Genomic DNA, 25,999 nt, shown 5'->3' with positions numbered 1-25,999 from the left:
AGGTGGCCTGAACACCTGCCATAGGATTCTAATTGCTTAACGGCCGTATTATGATGTCACAATCGGCAATGTTAAGTCTATGGGGATTTTTAAAAAGTTTTTAAAAAGTATAAAAGTTTCAAAGTTGAAAAGACATAGCAGCTTGGTCCGTTTGAATACCTACGTTACAAAGTTTGAATGAAGTTTCTAAGTTAAACTGTTCAAGAGAAATTGCGTACGGAAAAAGTGGAAAGCGGACTAATAATAAGAAGTTGTTGTTGCCTAGGAAGAACAGTACAGTGCATTTTCATGCACTGTAATAATAATAATAAGTTGTTGTTGTTGTTGCCTAGGAAGAACAGTACAGTGCATGATGCACTTCTGCACTGTAATAATAAGAAGTTGTTGCCTAGGAAGAACAGTACAGTGCATTTTCATGCACTGTAATAAGAAGTTGTTGCCTAGGAAGAATAGTACAGTGCATTTTCATGCACTGTAATAAGAAGAAGCAGCCTAGGAAGAAAAGTACAGTGCATTTTCATGCACTGTAATAAATCGGATAACAGTAGAGATGCACTCTAATAAGAAGCCTAGGAAGAACAGTACAGTGCATTTTCATGCACTGTAATAAATCAGATAACAATAGAGTGTATTTTTCATGCACTCTAATAACAGATAATAAGAAGAGTGATAATAGTCCATTACATTTACATGCAATGCAATAATACAAAAATAAATAAACCGCTAATGAAGTTTACTTTTGACCATCGAATGTAGTAGTATTTGGCTGAGCAATGGAGGTTAATATTGTAACGTCGGTGCCTTTTGGACTGACTGCTAGCCTCCCAGAATGCAATGTGTGTGAATGCTGGTTTGTGTAATGTCGGTTTTAGTTAGTGTAATTGTGTTTTCCTTGTCATGTATGTGTTAGCTTGTGTAGTCTTTCTTTAGGTTTTACCTCATGTGTTTTATTGTATGTGACAACCCTGTTCGTGTATCGTGCTTGTTTTATTGACTTCCCTTGTGTTTCCTATGTAATGGTGTCTTGGTCTATGTGTTGGCTGATTCCCGCTTCCGCATTAAACCTTTGATTGGACAACTGTGTGTGTTGCTATCATATCGTTACAATATGTTGTTTTGTCCAAATTATGTCTGTCTACTGTCGTTGCACTAGAAAACTGGAATGTTTCAATGTTTCAATCATTCCAGTTGTAGCCTACCCTATTTGAGTACATTTTAAGTACATCACGTTTCGTAGAGAAATGGCACAGAATGATGTGAAATAGATATCTGAGATTACTAGTACATGCATTGTCTAGGAGTTGTAGCGTTGTCAACACGTTGTTTACGCCACATACTTTTGACCCTAAGGGCCTTCCATATGAGCCTATCCGCGTTCCATACTACTACGTATTACTGCTACACACTACTGCTACATAGGTGTAACTGCAGCCTAGTCTACTGTCTGAACTCCGTTTTCCCTTTAATCCAGGCGAAGATGGCGGTCAATGAGACAGCTGCACAGCTCTCCATGGCCCTGAAGGTTCAAGAATATCCGACTTTAAAGGTCCCTTCTTCTGCTTCACTATAACTTAGTAGCAATCATAGTTTTACGAGCTAACGTATACTTAACATTAGTTGGTTTATTCATGTGCCGAGATTGCACAAGAATGTTTGGCCGTGCGTTTGATAATGTCAACGTTAGCTTGCTGGCTCGCTGCCTAACATTCATTTTCTACGGTAAACTGTAACGTTAGCTAAATAACGTTACAGAAAAATTGTCCATCGTCAGTGTAACCTATCTCTAACGTTCATTATGATGGCATGGAAAGCAAGTCATAATAGGAATAACACTCATCTTTAGCTAGTCAACGTCACCTAGAATGCTATCGTCTGTGTAACGTTGTGTGCGCTTGCTTGCTAATTTAACGTTAACATCATCGTTACTCAAACTATTGATTTAGAACTATTGTATTGTGCTCGTTAATGTTAACGTTAATGTCTTCGATGTTTGCGTAACCGAAGTTAGCTAACGTTAGTCTGTCTGTCTGTGATGCCTTTGACCAACCAGCTACATTTGTAGAGTAAGCTATCCTAACGTTAGCTCATGTTAAGAAATGAAGCGTTAGCAGTCGTTTGTTTGCTATTTAGCTGTTATCGATGTTCCTCACTTTCAGCTTAACGTTTGTGATGTGAAGTAGCATAACGTTACATAAGCAACATGCATTAACGTATAAGATGTGAAGATGGATGTAAGATAGAAATACACATCAAAATATTCAGTTATTAGCAATGCCATCGTGTAACACGGCTTCATGGTCAGATGGACATGGTACTTAAAATGAGGGGAAATGCTAAGAGATATGTTAACATAACTATATTACTGTCATCGATTGTTAAAAAAAGAAATGTCGATAAAATGGTACTAACTTGTTTTCTCTCCATTGCTCTCCATTGTCCAAAATATCATGTAAACGCTCTTGTGATTTTGAACCTAGCTGATTCTAACTGGCAGACAGTAAAGTCTGTGTATTTCTTTATAATTTTATAGGCTATAGGATTGGTAAAAAAATACTCAACCTCATCAACAAAAAGAACACAGTATTGGATACTGCAAAGAAGCGTATTCTCAAATGTCAAAAGCAATAGGCAAATTTCCCTAACGGGATCAAAAGAGTATACTTATACTATATATATATATAGATTATGCCACATACGCTGTCAAAAACAGCAACAAAAAAGTAAGGCCATATGCATACCAGACCATTTGTAGTGAATCAAACCACCATTTTTACAGAAGACCAACATCTAGGGTTGTGACTTAACACACACACACATATATTATAAACACATATTAAACATTTGTTTAAATATAATGAGAAAATGCATCATTATATGTGCATTAGACAGTGTGTTATAATTTTGCTGTGTGATCCAGCAGTAGGCGTTCTAAACGTTTTGTATGCCCTGATTGGCCTCTTTACCCATCAGTAAATTAAGCTAATGACGTTTTGATACTAAAATGGAGACAGACCTTTCCAACTCAAAGTGGTTGTGTTTACTGTTGCTAATGTTCCACAAGCTTTTGCAGTGGTAAGGTTAAACTTAGGGTAGGGGGAACAAGAGAACCAATGTTTAACAATTCATTATGGTTACATTACTCTGCCATAAAACCTAAGAAATATCAAGGTGTACCACTCACAGGGCATTGACTTTAGGCTTACAATCAGAATATTTGAACTATGAGAAGTGAAATTTGTCCAATGCAGTCCTACAACTATCCCACACAAATCACATGCTAATGTGCTGGGCTCTGTTTCCCAAAATCATAGTTATAGATCATATCATGTTTTTTATCACATAGCCTATTTGTTAGCCCTTAAAATGTGACAGAATATCAACACTGCATTTCTGTATCATTTACGTCTGACTCAAATACGGTCGACTCACATTTGGCAGTGACACTACCACGGAAGATGCATCGTAGTTAACAACTATGTTTTTGGAAAACAGACCCTTGTGCTCCTAACCATGCTATGAATTGCATCATGTTACTATCTGGTCTCATCTATGCTTTTAAACAACATCAATGTAAAGTTAATGGTGTTTCGTGATTCGTTGAAGTGAAGCAGTTTAATGCAAGTTTATTGACCAATCTCAAGACTCTACCACCTTATCCACCTTAGCTATCACCGACATATTCGGCACTCTGGCAAGGACATGCCCTCTTGCAAGTGCGACTCGCCCTATCACCCACTCCGCTCGGCCCGGCCCGTGGTGGAGATGGAACTCCCTCCTCAGCACGGTGGTCAGTCACTCTTTCTAATATTTATGACCTGGCGTGTGGTCTCCCCTGATAGTATAAGTATACTCTTTTGATCCCTGCATTTATCCCAATCCGTGAATTAGTGAAACACACTCAGCACACAGAGAACACACAGTGAGGTGAAGCATACACTAATCCCGACGCAGTGAGCTGCCTGCTACAGCGGTGCTCGGGGAGCAGTGATGGGTTAGGTGCCTTGCTCAAGGGCACTTCAGCCGTTCCTACTGGTCGGGGTTTGAACCGGCAACCCTCCGGTTACAAGTCCAAAGCGCTAACCAGTAGGCCTAGGCTGCTCCCAATTGTGTGGTGTTCCTGGTCTCCCCTGATTGTTGTGGTCAGAGTCATCTTGTCTTAGTAGGAAGGTGGACTCATCCAGCGTAATAATAATAATAAGTGGAATAGTTTAAAAATCAATATGAAGTATTCAAATTACTAAATATGTTTAGCTAGTAATTATGCAGATTATAAAATATTATACATTATTAACTAAATACACTTTATATGAATTTCAAAAATATATTAAATAGAATATGACACAAGCCATCATTTTCCGTGTGTGTGTGGAGAGAGTCAAGCAGAATCTAGGATGGCCACTGGTGTGAATGATCACACTACTACAGTATATACAATATTACTGATGACGCCCCCCTCCCCCCCCAAATTGTGTAAATTCCCCCTACATGAAGAACCTAAGGGGGGGATTCCCCCCATTTTGAAAAAATAAATAAAATTTAAGCCCTGCTCTCTCTTCTAATTTTCTTGTTGAAAAAATTTGAAATGTATTTTGAATACTTTATTGCCAGTAAAGGTTGTATCACAAAAATATTGTTATCGGCCAAAGTGAAATTTTAAATATCGGTATTGGCCCAGAATTTCAATATCAGTGCATCACTCATTTTAATAATAATAATAATAATAATAATAATAATAAGTTTATTTTATATAGCGCCTTTCTCAAACCCAAGGTCGCTTTACATAGTAGGAAAGCAGGGAAACACAATAACAAACAAAACAATACAACAAAGACAAGTTATCTGGAGGAACTATTTGTTGGGTGTGGAGGAGAAGTGATCATTAAACAGAAAGGTCTTGAGATGTGCTTTGAAGAAAGGAAGAGAAGGACAGGCACGAAGGGGTTGGGGGAGGGAGCTCCAGAGTTTGGGGGCCAAGGCACTGAAGGACCTGCCACCCAGGGTGGAGAGTCTAGAGCGGGGGATAGCCAAGAGGTTTTGGTCAGAGGAGGGGTCAGGAGGCCGCAGATGTAGGTAGGGGGGAGCAAGGTTGTGGAGGGCTTTGAAGGTGAGTAGTAGTACTTTGTATTGATCCGGGACGGAACTGGTAGCCAATGGAGTTGATGGAGAATGGGGGTGATGTGTGCTGATCGTCTTTTATTTGAAGATTTTTCAGTTTGTATTTCGCTCTCTACAGTTTGTAAAATTCCTGGAGTGAAGGGAAACTTAAAACTAAATATTTAAATTTCATGCTATATTTATTTACAGGTACCATATGAGACTTTGAATAAGCGTTTCCGAGCAGCCCAGAAAAATATTGATCGGGAGACCAGCCACGTGACCATGGTGGTAGCTGAACTGGAGAAAACCCTCAGCAACTTTCCTGTCGTTGACTCTGTGGTATCACTCCTCGATGGCGTGGTGGAGAAGTTGAGTGCTCTCAAACGGAAGGTATGTATTGTGTCGGTTGCAACTCTATGATTGTACCCAACTTTGTTACATATCGATGTTTTGTAACATAGGTCTATTCATTGCTGGTCTGAGTGTTATAATATTCAGAAATACAATATGCACTGTTTCATACACCCAGGCTCTACTCAATCGGGTGTTACATACCCAGTGATCATGCATCATCAGCGCAAGCTTGGTTTGAAACTGGTTTCTGGGGATGGGGTTTACACGATCCTTCACTGGGCTAGTGCCTGCTGTGTTAATATGACCTGACCTGATAGACGAGGCACTGTTGCTCATCTGTCCATCATCGTATAAAGCCCGCCCTGACAATTTCCTTGATAAATAACCAGGCTATAAACTCATACACAACAGCATTTTGTTACCGTTTGTCATTCACCGTGCTGTGAATACAGCATGAAGATGCTAGGCTAAAGCGCTTGAGATTCAGACAACCTGCATGGTTGTGCTCATCCTGTCAAAAAATAGCAATTTGATCAGTGATTATGCATCATCAGCGCAAGCTTGGTTTGAAACTGGTTTCTGGGGATGGGGTTTACACGATCCTTCACTGTGCTAGTGCCTGCTGTGTTAATATGACCGTGCTGATGCTAACAGCTGCAGCTCCCTCAAATCTATATAGGTTCTCATTTTATATTATATATTAGGCTAGCTTTTGCCAATGAAAATGAATGCAACATAAAAAAACAGTAGGCTACTGCTCCTAACTGAAGAAACGTTTACGTTACTGTAAGGAAATTATTATCATTGTATAACCATTTGTGTAAGCTGTAAGCAGAAATATTGTTCTGCTGAGTTCTAAGAACAGAGAGTACAAGTTAAGTCTGCACCCAAACAGACAGGAACTGCACCCTGGCTGTGTGTGTGTGTGGGTGAGAAGAGTATGTCACAATAAAGTCGCTATGTCTTGCTTCCTATTTTCTATGTGCATCTGTACAATAAAAGACACAGCTTTTGGGCTGCAGAGTCAGAGACTGATGGTGTGAGGAATTCTTCCTTACATTAGCAGGCTCTCCTCTTGGTTCCAGAGTTTGTGGGCAAAGCCATACTATGTGTTCTTGTATCTATATGTTGGGTTTAAATTCCCTGACCGTTACCAACAATGTTAACAACAAACTCAGCTTCACTGCTGCAAACAAAGTTGGCTATATGCTTCGCCATATAACGAACCAGCTAGCCTTGTGATAACAAAATCTTTACCCTTTGTTTAGTCCGCTGAAAGTTATCCACATATCAAACGATTAAATACACAGTTATGGAGGAATTGTTTTGGGGAAGCAGTTGCACTATATCCCACTTTTGCTGCCTTTAAGCCACTTAAATCCATAGCCTAGATGAGCATTGTGCATACGTTACAACTTTACGTAATTGTGAAGCTAAATGCCCAAGAAACGTCACGTCATAAAAGTTGTAGGCCTACTAAATGCAAAAACTTAATGACCGCTTGTTCGTGGTGGTGTAGTGTAGTGGAACTGATAAAGACTGAGCAGCAGAAAAGTCATAGTCGATACATAAATCGTTGTATTCGCTGTAACTGCACTGCTGCTATTATTAATTGTTAACTTCCGGGAACTATTTGAGGCTTCCATTAGCTGCCATTGTTGGAAAAAAATGGAACATTAGCGTCAATGGAGTTGTCGCAACTCTACCTTTATATGGCTCTGGGTCTATCCAATTGAGTGCAGAGGCACCACATCCCCACCCACCCCGGAATCGGTTGAGACATATGTCAAATTACAACCTTCTCTTGCCAACAATTGTTGAAGGCAGAGTATTGTGAGCATTCTAAGCAAGCATGCCCTTACTAGATCCCACAATACCATGTGTTATTCTGTTAGGCTGCTGAGTCCATCCAAGCAGAGGATGAGAGTGCTAAACTGTGTAAACGGCGGATTGAGCACCTGAAGGAGCACAGCAGTGACCAGTCAGCTGGAGTTAACGTGTGGAAGAAAAAGCGTATGGACCGCATGATGGTAGAGCACCTTTTACGCTGTGGCTACTACAACACAGCTGTGAAGCTTGCACGGCAAAGTGGTATCGAGGTACAATTTTTATTCACCCTGTCTGATATTGGTATACATTTAACACACCTCCATAGTACATCATTTAAAATATGATTAATTTTTACCTGTAGCGTTTTAGATCAGTGATGCCTTCATGTAAGACTTTTTCTGTTGACATGTTACAGGATTTGGTCAACATTGAAATGTTTCTCACAGCAAAGGAAGTTGAGGAGTCTCTGGAACGACAGGAAACAGGCACTTGTTTAGCATGGTGCCATGATAACAAGTCACGGCTTCGCAAGATGAAAGTATGTTGGAATAACTACCAAGGCAATATATGCAGTGACATGACAAAAAATGTATTGAAACATTTAGACAAATGCCGGGAATGAGAATTTCATTAATTTGATATATGATGTGATTTGGTTGTATCTGCTAATGATATAGTCATATGAAACTATTATTTTAGAGCTGCTTGGAGTTCAGTTTGAGGATTCAGGAGTTTATCGAACTAATCCGACAAAACAAACGCATGGATGCTGTCAGGTAAGATACTTTGGCAGATGATCTGGCAAGGGGTTTCTTATCTGACACCATAGCTCATGATCTTACGTTTCTTGTTTTAGACATGCACGGAAGCATTTCAGCCAAGCTGAAGGTGGGCAGTTAGATGAAGTACGGCAGGTGATGGGCATGCTTGCCTTTCCCTCCGACACACACATTTCCCCCTATAAGGTAATCTGCAATTAATGTAAAGTATGTTTGACATAGGCAAGACGTATTAGTTCCAAAAGATGACATTTTAACGAGGCTGACCTTCTCGTTCAGTCATCTTGATGACTTGATCGTTTTCAAATAATGTCCATAAAGGTTTTCAATTTGAAAATATTTATTATCCTTTCAAATGTTTGCATCACGACTAAATTGGTTTGTGACTTTTTTTTTTTTTTTTTTTTTTTCATTCCTCCTAGGATCTTTTGGATCCAGCTCGCTGGAAGATGCTAATCCAGCAGTTTAGATATGATAACTACAGATTACACCAGCTGGGCAACAACTCGGTGTTCACAATCACACTTCAGGCTGGACTCTCTGCCATCAAAACCCCGTATCCTTTTGTTGTATGGGCTATAAAGCATGGCACTTTTTATTGTCTTATATTTATATACAGTCACAAAAATACATATGACACAATTTTTGTAATTTTGCCTAGGTTAGACTATTCTTCTCTGATTTTAGGTGTGGCAGCATGACTGGTCCTGGAAGTGATTTGTAGTCGTGTGTGTCTGTGTGCTTGCATGTGATTGTGAATGTGATTAACTGAACAGCTGTTAAAATGAATGACTGCTAAAATAGCCTCATACAATCTGGCACTGTGCCATAGAGAAATAGTTTTGCTTTACAAACAAATATCCACTTAAGTTGCTTTGGATAAAAAGCATTGGCAAAAAAATACATTACTTTCTCTGTTGCCTGTGTTTGAGAACATTTTAACAATGAGGTTAAAGGATTCTTATGCTGATTTCCTTGACCTGTTGCTGTTAGCCAATGCTATAAGGAAGATGGATCCTCCAAAAACCCAGATTGCCCAGTGTGCAGCAAGTCTCTAAACAAACTGGCTCAACCACTACCCATGGCCCATTGCGCAAACTCACGGCTAGTCTGTAAAATTTCAGGCGAGGTCATGAATGAGAACAATCCACCTATGATGCTGCCCAATGGCTATGTATATGGGTACAATGTGAGTAACCAGACCAAATCTGGACTGTAAACTCGTTTTTATTTGGTATAGTTGTTTGATATTGCTGTTGAATATGCTGTCAAGATTACTCTGCCCTAAACCTCACTCTGTGATGGGAAATGACTGATTGACTGGGCTCTACACAAAAAACACAGCATAGTTAATTAATGTAAATGAATGTGGTTCTTGTCAAGCCTGTAGCCTTTAACCCAACCCTGCAAATATTTAAAGGCACTTTAAGTTTTATAGCTCCAGAGAGCTAGAAGTTTCATTGTCCTTGGAGTGTAGGTTGTCACCTTCAGCTAAATCTTGAGAAAGCTGAGAGTGAGCTCAGACAATCCAACTATCCCACAAAATATTACTATCCAGGTAGTTCATCTTCAGTGACCCTAACTAAAACTGCATTTAACTTTGGTGTCATGTTGATGACTGACTGAATCTCTCTGGGCATGTAATTTCAGTCTTGAAGTGTAGTCGGTTCATGCTACAATATTCGTAAGGTTCGATGCTCTCTCACAGTGTGCCTTTGCTGGCCCTGGTAAAGGGTTGATCACGGATAGTGGTATAACTGATAACCCATTTAAAAAAAAAAAGAAAAATCCTTCATAATAGCAGTTTCAAAGTTATTTTGATGGTAAACTAACCTGAAATGGGGAGAATGGTGCGCTTTCCCAGCTGTAGCCTACCCGTCCCCCGACCCAGAGAATTACAAATTACTTTACGGTAATTGTGTAATAGCAGAGAATGTCTAATAAGGGGAGAACTGCCACTCTCGGAAAACTTCCGGTTTCTGAACTGGTTGCAGTTCCTTCTGTGGTTCCACATGAGGGCCATCCCACGAAAGTGCAGAATGCATGGAGGTCTATGGAGCTGTACCCCTTTTCTCAGGATATAATTTTTTTTCAAGTAATTTGAGTATTGTATTCGAAAGGGGAGGCAAAGAAAATACACTTGGTTGAGTATTATATTTTTTAAAGTCACTTAATTGTTCTAAAAAGCCTTTAAAATGTGTCAATGACGTCATTCATTAGCACAATGCTAGCGTGTTATGTGCAACAACGACCCAACCTGTAAGAAATCAAAAGGACATAAGTACTCGTTCATTCAACTTTTGACCTATAACCCATGTTGAAGTTATACAAACTACAATCAAATCTGAGATTTGTCAACGACAATCAGGTGAAAGAGACAAATTTAGCCGTCTAGCTCCATTGACTCCCATTCATTCTGCACTCATGGCGATCGCCCCCAGTGGAACTCTGGTGGAACTGCATCCAAAATTCGGTACAATGGGACTTAATACGGAGTGGCAAGGCTCTCCGTAGACGGGCTCTGGTAATAGGCTCAGGCCCGACGTCGGCCCCTTAAACAACGCGCCCCCTGTTATAGCAGAGCCCGTTATGAAACATTCTCTGGTTATAGCGAGGTAGTACTAGCTGTCCGGTTTTAAAATGGATATCCGTAAATGGATTACAAAGGGGATTTTAAATGTTTTCGTGTGCAAAATGCAACATAAGGTTAGCTGTCTAATATTGTTCACGTTAATGACATTGGGAAAAAAAATATGCTTCTAGCTGCACTAATGTAGGCTAGGCTAGTGATGGGCGAATGAAGCTTTGGTGAACCACAGCAGTGTGAACCTAGCGACACTAGCTGAAAAGCAAAAAGATGGCTGCCACATATACATTTTGCAACATAAAAGTCCTTAGCAAACCAATATTTTTGGTTACATATACTGGTTTGGGTAAGGACTTTTATGTTGAAAAATCTACATGTGGCAGCCATATTGGATTTTTTCATTAGTGTTGCTAGCTTCACACTGCTGTGGTTTAGTGGTTCACCAAAGCTTCATTTGCCCATCACTAGGCTAGGCTACTCAACGTTTTTTTCTAACAGAATTTCAATGTTCAAAGTTTCACGTAGCCCATCTGTGACATCCAAAGACATTTCTGCTCGCCGACTCGCATCACTATTCCAGCCGACATTTCGGACGCACCTGTCTGCGCCTAGAGAAAGACGTGAATATCATAATAACGTAGCCTAAAAATAAAAGCGACATATTTATTTATTTATTTTATTTTTTTCATTTTATTTTATTTTACCTTAACCCAGGTTATTATTAAACTAGACCAATTTGGGGACTGCGGAACTCCGCCTTGTTTCAATTTCTGTCCCGACGGCTTTTTAATTGTTAGCTACAGTTCATTATCTCACCACAGCTTTACAAGGGGCAATAGGTAGGGCACAGTTCATTTTTGAGTCTTTTTGACAGTCTTTTTACAGTCTTTTTGACTCTGAGGAAGACTCAGTGCGTCGAAACGTCAGTCGATTGTGCACCACAATAAACAAGTTAAAAAGTTCTCTGAGTGCTCCAGTCATCCCTGGGTTTAGTTTCTTTGAAGTGGCCCAGCCAGTTTCTCTGACCTTTTGGTCCTGGACTGTGAGCACCGAAAAGGCTTAAGTGCAAGTGACACCCGTCTTACAAGAAACAAAACCATATTAATACCATATTAACTGCCCCCGTGTATTAACCTCGTAGCTGAAGAAATTTTTCAAAAGCAATGTATAAGCTGCGGCTAATAGTTGGGAAATTACGGTATGACATGAGTGGGAGCGGGGTTGGTAAGCGATATCCCCGCGGTTGTAAAATTTGGCCGAAAATTCAAACGGACCCGTCAGTGACGTTTGTCACACATTCTTTATTATTATTCCTGCATAACAAATTACATTTTATCTCTGGCAGTCAAAGACTTTCTGGTGGAGAATTCTCCATCACTGTGTCACCAACATGGACTTGTATTCCCCATAGACAGTACCGTTAGGACCATGCTGCCCATTGACGTAAACATGGAATCAGTTCCGGAGAGGGACATGGCCAACAACCGCTCATTTGTATTTAAGGCAACAGGCCCCAGAGACAGCCTATTTTGAAAGGGACTAAAACTGGGAAGAATTTTTGTTTTGCAAACAGCTTCAGTGACCGGTTTTATGCAACCCATAGGTCTATTTTGACTTGTTGAAAAATAAGTATAATATGGGACGTTTAAATTAGAATCTTGCAATCACAATAAAGAGTGGATCTGAGAATTTCTTTGCGTTTTCTTTGTTGTTTTATGTGACTCATTTAAGTGTGTAGCCTATGCAATGGAGAGAAATAAGTGAGACCAGCGGATTGAATTCAAATGAAGGACTGTCTTCACATTGCGTTACTAGAGCGTTACTACATGCGTTAACATTGTCGGTAGTTCAAATATTTTACATTTTACCTTAACCCAGGTTATTATTAAACTAGACCAATTTGGGGACTGCGGAACTCCACCTTGTTTCAATTTCTGTCCCGACGGCTTTTTAATTGTTAGCTACAGTTCATTATCTCACCACAGCTTTACAAGGGGCAATAGGTAGGGCACTGTGGATTTCCTGTCAGCAGAGATCAACAGGCCCATGACATGAGTGAGTAGCCGGGGTCACTACGGAGCACTGTCTGAGACAGAGTTGCAGACTTGACAATATGAAGCATTTCATTTGAATGTAAAATGACATAACATGAATGCTGATTTTTGGCCCACGGCAAAATTCTGGGAAGAATTTGGTCACCCCTGAGTAGACCATAGATATGGATTTTTTACTGTGCAGGCACCTGAACCGTTCAGGACAATTCAGAATATAGTGGTGCATTTGGTCTTAGCAAATCAGCAAAAGAACACGCATAACTCCTCTACCTGTCACTCTTTATTGACCTGTTGCTAATAGGAATTAAATTTAAATCACTCTCTCTTGCCTACAGGATTAGCTCTGGATCCACATAATTTTATTTAAATACTGAAGCAATATGACAAGAGTGGGAGTAGTGTTGGTAAAGGATATCACCACGGCTATAATTACAACTAATATTGCTTTTATACAACAGTTCCATTACCAACTAATTTAGTTTTAAGATGCAAAATTGTGTTTTCTATTTTTTTTTTTTTATTCTTGTTTGTTCATCTTCCACCCACAAAAATAGTTCTAACCTTAGCCTTGGTGTTTCTTGTTGCAAAGCAATGTAACATCACTCTAGAGTCAAGTTCAGTGAGAGGCTTGTGCATACAGTACAGTAAGTAATTTGTATAGCCTACTTACTTGTCTATACAGTATGTATCCTATTAAATTGAACATTCACCCGCTCTTTATTTACTCCATTTCCTCACTGAAATGTGACGTTATGAAATCGCTGCTCTCTCGCTTTGAATGACACATGGAATGCCTCTCATCAAATCAAAAATGACTAAATAGTTCGACCGGACCTAACTGTTGTGTAATATGATTCGGCTCTACTCCTCCTCTTGACCACTTCAGTCTTCTGATGAGCATCTCTGCCTTCCCTAAGTACCAAGAGATCAGTCAAGGCCTTTTTCATTTGTAGTACCTTGGTGGAATGATCTACCTAGTGCTGTCAGTTATAGAAATAACCTTGATGCATTCGAGAAGCATTTAATTATTCACATTTTTAAAATCATCTGTCTGATAAGTTGGTTTAACTACTTTACATTGACGTACCTTGAAAGTAGTTGTTGTTATTGTGATCACTATTATGACTTGGTTTAAATTTTACTTTAAGTGTAAATTGATACATTTATTATTATTCTCGCCAACTGTTATTCTAATGTTCAGAAAGCATACACCAGATACCCTGTGTAATTTAAGATAATTACTGAAGAAAATATTGCAGCTCTGTACTGAAGGCTTTCATTCTATTTGTATTTGTTAATTCAGTTGTACATGTTTCATAGACCCCGTCTTTCTTTCTTGTTTTTCCCAGTCACTTCTATCCATTCGCCAAGATGACAAGGTGGTTTGTCCCAGAACCAAAGAGGTCTTCAACTTCTCTCAAGCTGAAAAGGTGTATATTATGTAGTGGGATTTGTCTGGACATATGAATCTTAGGAGCATCTGATGTAATCCCAGTCAAGGGCTTCAAAATGAAACCATTCAGTTGTGACTGAATCCAAGAAACTATTTGCTCCCATGCCATGTTGCCCAGACTTAATGGGGGTGGGATAGGGTGGGTTTGTGGGTGTGCGTGTGTGTGTGTGTGTGTGTGCGTGTGTGCGCGTGTGTGCGTGTGTTTTGGGGGGGGCTTAATGTTGGAATGGACAGCAGTTTGGTTAAAATACTTGCTCTTGAATAATCTTGCATTCATTTCCTAAGTGTGGTGTTGGAAACAGGGATTCAAATCAGAACACCAGAACTGTTAGACAGTTTTTATTTAGTAGGAAAATACTCAATAAGGAACAGTGACACCACAAGAGTTATTATGAGGTGTACTAAATGGACTGTTTGGTACCTTGTATTCACCTCTGTGTGAGATTTTTGGAGCATAAATCTGTTGGATTTCTTAGTATTTAAACAAAAAACAGTGTGACTACCATTTGGGTTCTTGTGATTTCCTTTGCCATTCTTGTCAGACAGCACAATCCTTAAAAACTGGCTTTGAAGAAGAACAAAACAGAACATCTTAATTGTGTCCCAGTTATATAAAACTGTCTTGGGAAGTTGCTTCTGCAGAAATCTATGTTAACAATAGTAAGCTAGCTTTTGTGAAACATGTACACCATGCGTTGAACATTCTTATGTAATCAAATCTCAGGGTAGTCACATTTTATACTGATTTTGAACAGTGAAAAAAAAAAACCTTCTCATAGCTGACCCTGGGCGAAGGGTGTGTATTTGGGGGATATTTGCCACAGGTTTCTATATTTAAACTAATTAAATTCGTACACATTTAAGGTTTGGTTTCAATTTATTGCAGTGATATGCTCAATACATATTCATATAGGGAAGGAAAGTATTTTTTATCGCCACCTAGGCCTACTGGTTGCATTCCTGAGTTTAGCAGAGTGGATGGTATTTTGTTTTTAGAAACAATATGACTTGGTGCACATTGGGAACTTAATTGAATGCCTTCCATATGCTATGCACTAGGGTCACCTTTACTGCTTCAAGTGGTCAAACTTGAACTGATCAAAACGGCAATTTGCTTGACTGGCTTAACATATTTTTGTAATAAGTTCCAAATTGTTTAATCTTTTTTTCAATATGAACTATGTGTAGGCTATGCTATGTCTGACTCCGACATTGTTCAATTCATCCCATGTGTATGTTTCATTTTCTCTCATGCTGTTCCATTCGTTCTGAAAAAGAGGGAGAATAAAACATTACGCACATCCCACTTTTGCATAAATAATTCCTAAACGGTTGTGGTCAGGGCTGAAAATATAACTGTATTTGACAGAGGACAGAGGTAGGTTGCTAATGACAAAATATTAGCTTTCAGTGTGGTACGATCTCTGTGTAAATTACCTTTGATTAAAACGTGTTTAATCTGTTTCGGCTCTCCCCGCTATTTGGGTCTTTGAACATCATCATCGGATAGCCTAGTCATATGGTTAGGCATTCAGTGTGTTTGAAATAATTAATTTGATAATATTTCCCGTCTTTGCAGAGGAAAAGTTTTGTGTGAAGGAAATTAAAGGCCTGTCTCGTATAGACGTCTGTCTCAAATAGGCTACTAGCCGGTGCAATTTGTCGATTTGGGAAAATAAAAGCCCGGGCTATTGCGGTATTTGAAGTTTTACGGTAGGTCTATGGGACTTAACATTGGAGCTGCTCTTCGATAGGAATGCAACCACTTGGGGCGCTGGTTTTCACTTTCCCTCCCTATAGTCTAAAGCCAATGACACACAAGACAATGTTGCAATGTTACTGAGAATTATTGTTTGGGAATCTTTTTTCTTTCTTTCCCGGGAGTACTTTAATCATCAGTGGGCTGATTGTCATGGTCATCCAATCAGAACACATGAAACCGGTTATGTTGCCCACAACGTTGCCCCATGTGTCATCACCTCAAGAATCATGGCAGTCCAATGCTAGGGTTACTTTGGAGATTTGTCTGTGTGTTCTGCTTATATAAGTATGGGGACATGAAGCATTAACTGGAGAAAAAAAAACCTTTTTCTGAATTCATGATTTAGAGAAACAGGACATTTTCTTAAAGATGTCATAAACTCATTGAAGCAACACAATGCAGTTATTTTACCTTAAAGTAACGGCTTTAAACTTAATCTGCTACACTGATTTATAATCCGAAGAATTAAATCTCTGACTTGTGCACCCGGAACTCTTGATAATGGACTGTGTAACATTGTTGATAGAGTAGGATCATGACCATTTTAGCTGTTTTTGACTGACTGGGTACTGTCTTGGCATATATATCAACTTCCATCGTGTTGCTTTAATACTGATAAAAGGGGGACTTTTTTCCTATCTCAATACCTTCTATGTAAAAGCGTTGATAAAACTGATTTTAAAAATCAAGACTGGCAAACTTTTTTTTCCCCCCAGGATCTTTCACACATCTCACACGACTTAGCAAGTCACATTAGTATGACACTTGGGTAATTTTCAGAACATGCCCAAGGTCTAAAAGTTTACCACTGAAATGTAAATATTTGCAACAGTAGTATGGTAATATCAAGCATGTTTTTACTGTTAGGGTGTAAAAAGAAATTAATTTGCTAATAAAGGTTTGTTAAATAAAATAAGACTTAAAAGTGTGCTTCATTACTTATTGAAACTTTGTAAACTGCATGGGGTGTCTCCAAGCATCAGTTGAGAGAGACATAAACATAAGGTAGCAGAACTGTATAGGCTTGTGACTATCAATTCTGAAACATGGACTGTTTATAGCAGCAGTACCAAAGTCAAGCTGGTTACCTTCAATGTGTTCTAACTCTTCTTCTCCACCAAGTAATCTAACACCCACTATACCTACAAAAGTGTCAATTTTGTTTTGTGGTAGGATAGAACTGCACATGCTTTTTAATCAGTATTGTTTTATATGCCACACATGTCAGGAAAAATAAGCCTTTTGGTGGCATAGAAGAAGTCTTTTACTATAATTTATGAAAAATAGGCAGCAAAAGCTGTAGTTTTTATGTGTCAGTGTTGGGGAGGAGGGTGGACTCTGTAGGAGATTTGGTGGATGAAAGAATGAGGAGCATGATGAAATCCATCCTCAGTAACAGGATTCATTCCCGCTGCATGACACTGGTGGCCCAGCAAAGCAGCCGCAGTGACCGACTCCTCTCCACGAGCTGCAGGACTGAGGTTCAGGAGGTAATTTGTTCCGGCCGCCTTAAGACTACATAACGGACCTGTTTGAAGTGCATTAATTATTTACTACTAATGATAGTAGCTTGTTTTAGGACTCTTTATTTTATTAACTGTTGTCATCAGGGTTTTTATGAGTGCATTGCAGAGTGAATGCTTGTGGTAGACAACACACACTCCTGAGGAGGCTGCAGTCCTTCAATGTCTGCAGTAAGCTCCTCAGGATGTTTTACCAGTCTGTTGTTGCCAGCGTCCTCTTCTATGCTGGGGAGGAAGCACAAATAAGAAGGATGCTGGGCGACTAGATAGGCTGGTAAGGAAAGCTGGCTCTGTCGTGGGAGCCGAACTGGAGTGCATCACTTCAATATCAGACAAAAGGACCCTGAATAAACTGATCAGCATCTTGTACAGAGGAGAGATGGACTTCTCTAGTCTGTCTACCTCTTCACCTTCTCCATGTTTGTGTGTGTACTGTACACTAGTCGCCCTCACACTGAACAAGTCAATCAACACTGTTTTGCTCATCTACCTCATGTGTACTTCAACCTTACAGTTACAATAGTATTAATAATACATGATCATTGCACTGAACTGCCTTGCACTATATTTATATCTAATCTTAAACCTCAGTGTATACTGATATTGCACTATCCCCACCCTTTCAACTGTATATTGCATCTTGCTTGTGTCTGTTGAGGGGTCCACGACCATGGCACCCTTGACAGGGAAAACAAGGAAGCGATCATCCTCAGCTGCACCCCCCAACCCCCCCAATAGTGCCAATATGACTGAACATATTTTCCCTCATGTCCTGGAAGGTTCGGCCTACATCCACACTGGCTTGATGGCCTATGAGCTTTTACATTTTTGTACGTGAACAAATTGAATCAATTCTCATCCAGAATTGAATGACAAGTGGCAATTTTAGCATAAAAATACCACAGAAACTGATGTAGCATATAATTGGCACAAATAACTGTGTAACCCCTTTTAGTAGCCTAAATTTAGACGCACCCTAGCGGCAGCAAATTACATTTGCTTCAGGGCTAGTCTAGCAACTCTCCGTTGGCTTGTGAGCTCGAAAAATTAAATTTCTATCAGGCCAATCAAATCGTGTATAGAGTCGTTAGGCGGACTTAACATAATGATTGATGCAACGGTTTGGCTTGAATAATGATTGAGTTGCAACGGTTTGGCTTGAATTCCCTGCTATTTGAAAACAAAGAAGATGGATGTTGCTTTTGGCTAACAGTGTGACACTTAGGGTTGCCACCTGTCCAGGATTTTCCTGATTGTCCAGGATTTTCATGGTCTGTCCAGGAAAATAAAAATAAAAATCCTGGACACTGAATGTCCCGGATTTTTGTACATGATGCGCATAATGTGTATTTCAGTTTAATTGAAGCGTGCCTACGTCCATAAACGTATGCACAGCCTTATTGGCTCTACAAAAATGACGTAGCATAACATGGGTGGTGGTGGTGGGGGCACGCACCGTGGAGGTTCATTAGAAATGGTAAGGTAGAGACGGAGAGTGTGTGGGACAAGGAGAGACAGAGAAATGAAAGTTTATTCCACATAAGCAAAAAAGCAGAACCTAATTATGTATTCCCCCTTTTTTCTAAATACTGCCCCCAGGTGTCCACAACTAAAAACTGTTGAAAATATAACAAAATAATAAAGGTCTGCTATGAAATAAAGCAATTAACTAAACAAATAACTAGAAATTGTCATTCTTACTAATTTTAGCTATACAATTGTCGCTTAGAATGACGGTTTTTATCTTGGGTTAGATGTGTGAAAGGCGCCGTTGCTTACAAACAAAAAGGTCGATTGGATAGTCAAAATGTCCAGGATTTCACAAATTAAATGTGCCTACCATGATCATGATTTAGCTTTAGATCAACGCGGATGGCAGCCAGATCGGTCCAAGACGAGGCCGTAGCGGCCCTAGAGTCCCCTTGTATCACATGAGGCCGGCCCAGGCAAAAATCGCGAGCCTGCTCAATTCGTCGGAGAGGACAGTACCTAAATCCAAGCTCCTGCATTCTACGCCGTACTCTCCTCTCCGACGAATTGAGCAGGCTCGCGAATTTTGTTGCTGTCATTCCTAACTGCACATAGGCTGTAATCGTCTCGGCAGGGATATCCTGCCTGGGCCGGCCTCGTGTGATACAAGAGGACTCTAGGGCCGCTACGGCCTCTTCTTGGACCGATCTGGCTGCCATCTTGCCGTCAGCCAACCGCGTTTATTGATCTAAAGCTAAATCATGATCATGGTAGGCGCATTTAATTTGTCGTCACCAGAGCACCACCCACATACATCTTATTAACAATGCAGCTCATTTGCATGTTGTGAACTTGAAAATGAAAATGAAAATCGAGAAATGGAAAATAAATCGCAAGCAGGTGTCAGTTTACATTTTATTTATCATTTTGGCTACATTGTGCGCAAGTCAAAGTGAAGTTTGCATTTTCATTTTCCAACTAACATTTTCATTTTCATTTTTGGCAGTAATATACCAGGATGGTAATGAAAATGAAATGACAAATAGACGTTTTCAATTTATTTTTATTTTTGTCACAAATGTATCGTGTTTATCAGGAAAATTAAAAGCCAAATGTATATATTTCATTTTATTTTTAAATTTGGCAGGATAATTGCACTGAAACGAGTTTTTTTGCACTGAAACGAGTTTTTCATTTTAATTTTATTAATGGCAGGAAAAACGCCCCCATAGGTGGCAACCCTAGTGACACGAGTTAAGCTGGTTTTAAGTTGGCAAAAGTTTGAACTAGCCAACTAGCTCCGCTGGTGGGAAAACGCATGGGACTCAGCGCTGTCCTATTGCGTGCAGAGGGAATTTGAAAGACAACCGATTATCCCGCCCCTCGGACTGAGCACTGCGAACGGTGAGTGCCCAGACCCTACATTTTAATGTGGGTCTGGCTTGCCAGGCTACCCTTTAAAACCTATATAGGTATCAAAATGAATTGACAGGCTACTTGAATGTTTTGAGATCCTGCAACAAAACAAAAGCAATGAATGTGAAAAAGCTATTTCCATCACCCTGCCCTGTTTCTTCAAAAATGCCTGATATCCACTCATATATGATTTCAGTCCCAGCATTTACTAGCAATATATCATAGCCTATCATAGACTATAAATATATCCACTAAAGTTAGCGTGCAAGACCGCGGGAAGGTAATGATGCGTTCAAGCCAACTCGATTCTTCCTACAGAATCCAACAAACAAAAAAATAACAAAAATCGTAACGGTTGCTGATGACTTTTATTTCGGTACATCAAATTGCCCGGAAGTTGAAGGAGCGTTGACGAACTGCTCTGGAGGTGGAGCGCTGTGCATAAGGTATAACCAGAACTGTCTATGGGTTTAACCCATATGGTTTAACCTTTAATCTTTTGCTTCTGTTGAGCACATTTCTTCATTCTCCCCAGGTCGAGAAATAAAGAACAACCGTTTATACCTCATTTGGAACCTACATCAAGCTTTCGGGGCAGGAAACAAAGGCAGCGAGAAGGGCCGGGCTTTGGAAAATAGGCTGCTTGTTTTGTTTTGTCTCCTGAACTGAACAAAACGTTCAGCTGCTAACATTTAACGTTTAAAGGTAGCAGGGTATGTATTATATTATGCAATGTTTATGGTTTTTAACGATTTCTGTCGCTGACAACTTTCTGTAACTCTATAACTCTATTAACTTTTTTTCTGACTGAGGTTGTAACGTAGAGGCTGCTATAATGCACTTATCACTTAGCCTACTAACAGTGTTGGGGAACATAAATGCATTATGTAGGCTAAATATCCTAAGTAGCCATTGTCCAGTGTGGAATGTGCATTAACCGAACTGAACTGTCATAATAAATGTCTTTTTCTGGACAGCAACACATCCCTAAATGGACAGCAAAATGATTATGACCGCCGCACTAGCAAAGTAGACTGGAAATACCCAGACCCATTCACGCACGCACATAAACACACACACACATGTGCAGGCAAGCAGGCACACACACACACACACACACACACACATACAGATAAACACACATAAACTCTCACACACACACACTCAGGCACACCCCCCACACTCACAAGTGAACACACACACACACAGAGAAGCACACATACACAAAACAAACACACACTATGCACGCTCATTTACATACATAAAAGTTTTAAGAGTAGGGGCTGGAGTAGGAGATTAAATTGACAAGCGTGATTTATTTTTGTGGAGTACTATGCAGGACTGAGCGGCGGTCATATTTTGTACCGTTTTGCGGTACATCTAGTGTGCGCCTGTCGTAGCAAAGACAGGGAAGCAATAAGAATTCATGAGACAGCCAGACGACTAAATTGTAGTCAGCAGACTTAGATGATTTGTAGTTGACTTGAATTGGCTTTGTTATTTGCATGCAAAATATGATTCTTATGCCTAAAAAACATGATGAGAATGAATGTTGAGATAAATATTGTTGCCGTAGTCACACTTTTTTTCATAGTTTGGCTGGTCCTGCAACTTATAGACAGGTGTGACTTATATATCAAAATATATATAATTGAACATGTTTTTAAATGTTAGTCGGTATGAATTGACATGAACCTTACATGAAACATTACCGTCTAGAGCTACAAGAGGGCGCGCTATGCTTGTGGAATGAGATTGTGAGCTTGGTGAATTTACAACAGGTCAGACATTTTTTCATACTTCAGCCCAAAAGTTAAAGGGGGTTCAGGGGTGTCACCACCGGGAAAATGTATTAAATATTGTTATGTAAATGCACAAGTTCTGTGCAGTCAGAGATTAGGGCTTGCACTATGCCTAAAACACGTGTGCATACCATAAATCCTCAAATTATGGCCAGGATTCTGTTTAGGCCTATAGCCGGGCCTTAGATTCGGATAAATAAAGGCCGGCCCCCAATTAGCCTACAAGCCTGGGTAATAATTGCCTACATTGTTTTGATTTAACTAAATTAAATAAAAGAGCTCTTCTTAATATTTTATATTGTTGGTTGGTTTAATACTGTTGCCAATGAAAAGTCGTTGTCATACACTGGGTCTCCAACACGTCGCTCTCAAGCTACCAGTTGCTTGCCGCCCCCTTCTAAGCTTGACAGAGGCTGAAGCATAGCCTACATTTACACAATTGTTGTCGCGAGGCATTCCAGCCTACGAATTTAATAAAAAAGGAAATCATGCATAATTAAAAAAAAAAAGAACTCAATTTAGGCTACCGTAGGCCTACGCAATACGGTTTCCATTACAGCACAGCGCACGTTCAATGAATGAATGAAAGCGGATGCCTTGTCTCGCAATAAACAGCGGATGGAAATCCCGACACTTTCAACTACATGAAACTTCAGTGAACCATCAAATACCCCCCAGATGTCAGTGCCTATCAGTCCCAACATATTAGCAATATAATCAAACAGCCCAAACGTAAATTAAATCCCAAACCAAAACGAACATCTTTTGCTTTTAATAGCCTACTGGTATGATGCTCCAAACAAAACGCATGTCTCACAATAAAAGAGAAGGCAAAAAAACGCACATAAGAAATCGAATACAAACCTGCCCCAAATAAAGGCCTGTGCTTTGCGCAGTCTAAGTAAATAAAATGAGCCCTGCATGAGTAACGAAATTGACAAGCAGCTGTAAGTAAGCATGCTAAACTGGACATCCAAACAATATTCTAACGTTAGCTTTGAGATACTGCTTGATTGCATAACTTAACTTAGTTTAGTCGCCTCAATGTACTATGTTGTGATAAGACCTTAGCAGAGTTAACTTTAATGCAGCAGTTTTGAACAAATTTGCGCAGTATTGTCACGATGCTAAGCGGATTTAATAGCAATTTAGCCCGCCGTCTTCTATGCAATGCTTCTATGTGCAAACAACAACTCTTCAACAATCGTTAATGTTTTGTTATATGCACATGCAGAGGAGGGCAGCGGGCTCGTTGCGAGAGAGAGCGGGGCGTGGCAAGGAAAGGCTGCGTGCGTAAAAAGTGCAGCTCAATGAAAGGATTTTATCTTATCTTTAATTTAAATAGTACAACATAGAACATTAATGTGTGGCGGCCGGTTTTGATTTTGTGGCGCCCCGCCACAGATTAGTCAACGTATGGGAAACACTGCTTGATTGCATTGTATTCTCCACATTTTTAGCTACATCTTAATGTACCACATCAGCATTTTTGTTCAGTGAATCTTTTGTAAATTCCTTTACAATTACCGTTGGGCCATTGGCCGCCTTCCTTATCGCCCAGTTTGCCTCAGCTTGCCGCCATTCACTTCTCCTGTTCTGTTGTTGATGCAAGTGTTTTCTGTATGTGCAAGTGTTGTCTTTATTGTCAGGCCACCTTACAAAGTAGATAGATCTACTGTTGGTTCATTTCTTACCATTTCAACTGTCACGGTGTTGGTGAAAGAGTTTATGAGCAAAAATATGACAGAAATATTGCCTGATGTGATGTAATGCAGGAGCCCCTTTGAAACCACGTTTCCTGTCTCCAACAGATGGATTCTGAAAAGAGGGATAAACTATCAGAACTTGTGGAAGAGCTGACTACTTCTGGTGAACCTACTCTGAATGCAAACAAGATGAAGGAGGTGAAGAAGATATCCAAGTAAGATTTGTCCTTATTTTATCTTCTCTCCTTTGACTCTGATGGCTCGAATGCGTTGCGTCTGCAGAACGGCTCTATTGTGTGTTGATGGTCCTTTTGGTGCTCATGTTATCAGGTTAGAGCAGCCATACTGCCATATTCTGCCTATGTAAGCACATCTCAGGCACTGATTGAACCACACTGCAACCGTGACCTAGAGAAGGGGCACCCTTTCCACTGGACACAAGTGATTCAGTGCAGGAGTACAGTAAGAAGACATAATTTGTGTTTAAAAAGGGAAAAGTGGAGGCTACATGTGTTCTATAATGTAGCAGAAACCAAATGAAGCCTGTTATTACATTCTGTTGAGTTAACAGTGGGTGAATGACAGTTTGTGGCCAGCAGTTGGACCAATGGTGTGGGTGTGGGCTTCATTAGTTCTTGGATGGGAGACCTCCAGCAACTAAGTTGCTGCTGGAAATGGTCTTGGTGGGGAACTAGTAGGTGGCACTCTGGCCCAAAAAAATGAATCCCAATGCCCCAGTGACGGGGACGCTGCTGTAGGAGATGCTGCCGTTCGGATGAGACGTTAAATCGAGGTCCTGACTCACTCTGGTCATTAAAGATCCCATGGCACTTATCGCAGAGAGTAGGGGGTACCCTAGTGTCCTGGCTAATTTCCAACTGGCTCATTCAATCTGGCCCCCTAATCATCCCCCAGTGTAATTGGCTCATTCATTAATTCCCTCTCTCTCCACCTCAAGCTGGTGTGGTGTGTTCTGGTGCATAATGGCTGCGGTGCATCACTCAGGTGGGGGCTACACGTTGGTGGTGGCTAGTGAGGTTCCCCCTCCACTGGGAAGCCCTCTGGGCGCCTTCAAAAAGCACTATTTAAATGCAATATGTTGTTGACTGCTTTCTGGTAACAACTAATCTGCTAGTGCTTTTTGGTCTTTATTTTAGCTCATTAATGTAGCTCATTGTGGATTTATTGCCATTATCATAGGCAAACTCTGTAGATAAAACACAAACAGAACTGTGCGACAGCAGTTGCAGCCGTTCCACAGACTCAGACTCAACAGAGGCCAACAGGAAACATGTTTTTGGAGTCTATCATAAAATATTCATTACTGAAATAGTTTACTAAAGAATAACCATTTCTTCAGTTGCTTTTACAGGTAGGTCTCATATTATTTAATATGAAGTGGAAAAATGTTCAATTGAAGTTTGTCTAAATTGCTTTGGATGAAATAGGCTTATTGTGTTCCTGGTCTTGCTGAAGCCTACACTTGTGTATAAAACTCTGCTCTCATTTTGGTCGGACTTTGGTCAGCCATATTGACAAGCTGACCTTTGATTTAAAATTAAAAAAATGACGATGTCTTTCACTCATCCTCTCATTGTTTTGTAGGAGAAGTGGAGGGTGCAACTGAGCAATATACATCACCTTATGTTCTGTGAACATACCAATTCTCTGTGCTCTACATTGATTAAAAGTCATGCATTCATAGACTTTGTACACGCTATCAAAAAATGACTTTTAAACCATTATTCCCCTACAGGATTTCCAACGACTACATTGAGCACGTGTACCATTTGATCATGACCCAGTTGAACCAGGAGCATGCAGAAATCAGGCTGTCAGCTTTCAACATGGTTGCTGAGTTGTTCAGCCGCTCACATTACTTCCGTGTGCTTCTAGTCGCCAATTTGCAAGAGTTTCTTGACCTCACTGTTGAGACAGACATAGATCAGCCACTGCCACCACCAAAGGAAGTTGCCCAGAAGTTGAAGAGACTAGCTATCCAGACTGTACAGACATGGCATGCCACCTATGGAGAGGCTTACAAGAAGCTTGCTCTTGGCTTCCACTTTCTTAAACAGGTGAAGAAGGTCAGTATTGCATTGTCAAATTATTTTGTTAATTTAATAAATAGTTACAAGAGTTATTGTGTCAAGTATGTCTTGTTAA

At 40.0% G+C, this 25,999-nt stretch overlaps 2 protein-coding genes across 2 annotated transcripts in view; both read left to right on the top strand.

Annotated features, from left to right (window-relative positions):
- Nucleotides 1-1,406: 1,406 nt before the first annotated feature.
- maea (macrophage erythroblast attacher, E3 ubiquitin ligase) lies at nt 1,407-16,832 on the top strand. Its single transcript, XM_048231558.1, has 9 exons — nt 1,407-1,546; nt 5,305-5,487; nt 7,347-7,550; nt 7,697-7,819; nt 7,981-8,057; nt 8,138-8,246; nt 8,483-8,616; nt 9,054-9,249; nt 14,051-16,832. Exons 1-9 carry the CDS (start codon nt 1,478-1,480, stop codon nt 14,144-14,146), a joined length of 1,191 nt encoding a protein of 396 aa, XP_048087515.1. The 5' UTR covers nt 1,407-1,477; the 3' UTR covers nt 14,147-16,832.
- Nucleotides 16,833-20,783: 3,951 nt separating this feature from the next.
- The window catches only part of uvssa (UV-stimulated scaffold protein A), a 46,268-nt gene continuing 41,052 nt past the window's right edge, over nt 20,784-25,999 (top strand). Inside the window, exons 1-3 of the mRNA XM_048231274.1 lie at nt 20,784-21,038; nt 23,939-24,048; nt 25,590-25,924. Of these exons, the coding sequence (XP_048087231.1) occupies nt 23,939-24,048; nt 25,590-25,924 (445 nt within the window). The 5' untranslated portion in view covers nt 20,784-21,038. The remainder of the gene's footprint in view (nt 21,039-23,938; nt 24,049-25,589; nt 25,925-25,999) is intronic.

Source organism: Alosa alosa, chromosome 21 (genome assembly GCF_017589495.1).
Source record: "Alosa alosa isolate M-15738 ecotype Scorff River chromosome 21, AALO_Geno_1.1, whole genome shotgun sequence".
In the NCBI taxonomy this organism is placed as follows: domain Eukaryota; kingdom Metazoa; phylum Chordata; class Actinopteri; order Clupeiformes; family Clupeidae; genus Alosa; species Alosa alosa.
This window is presented reverse-complemented; position numbering and strand designations above follow the sequence as displayed.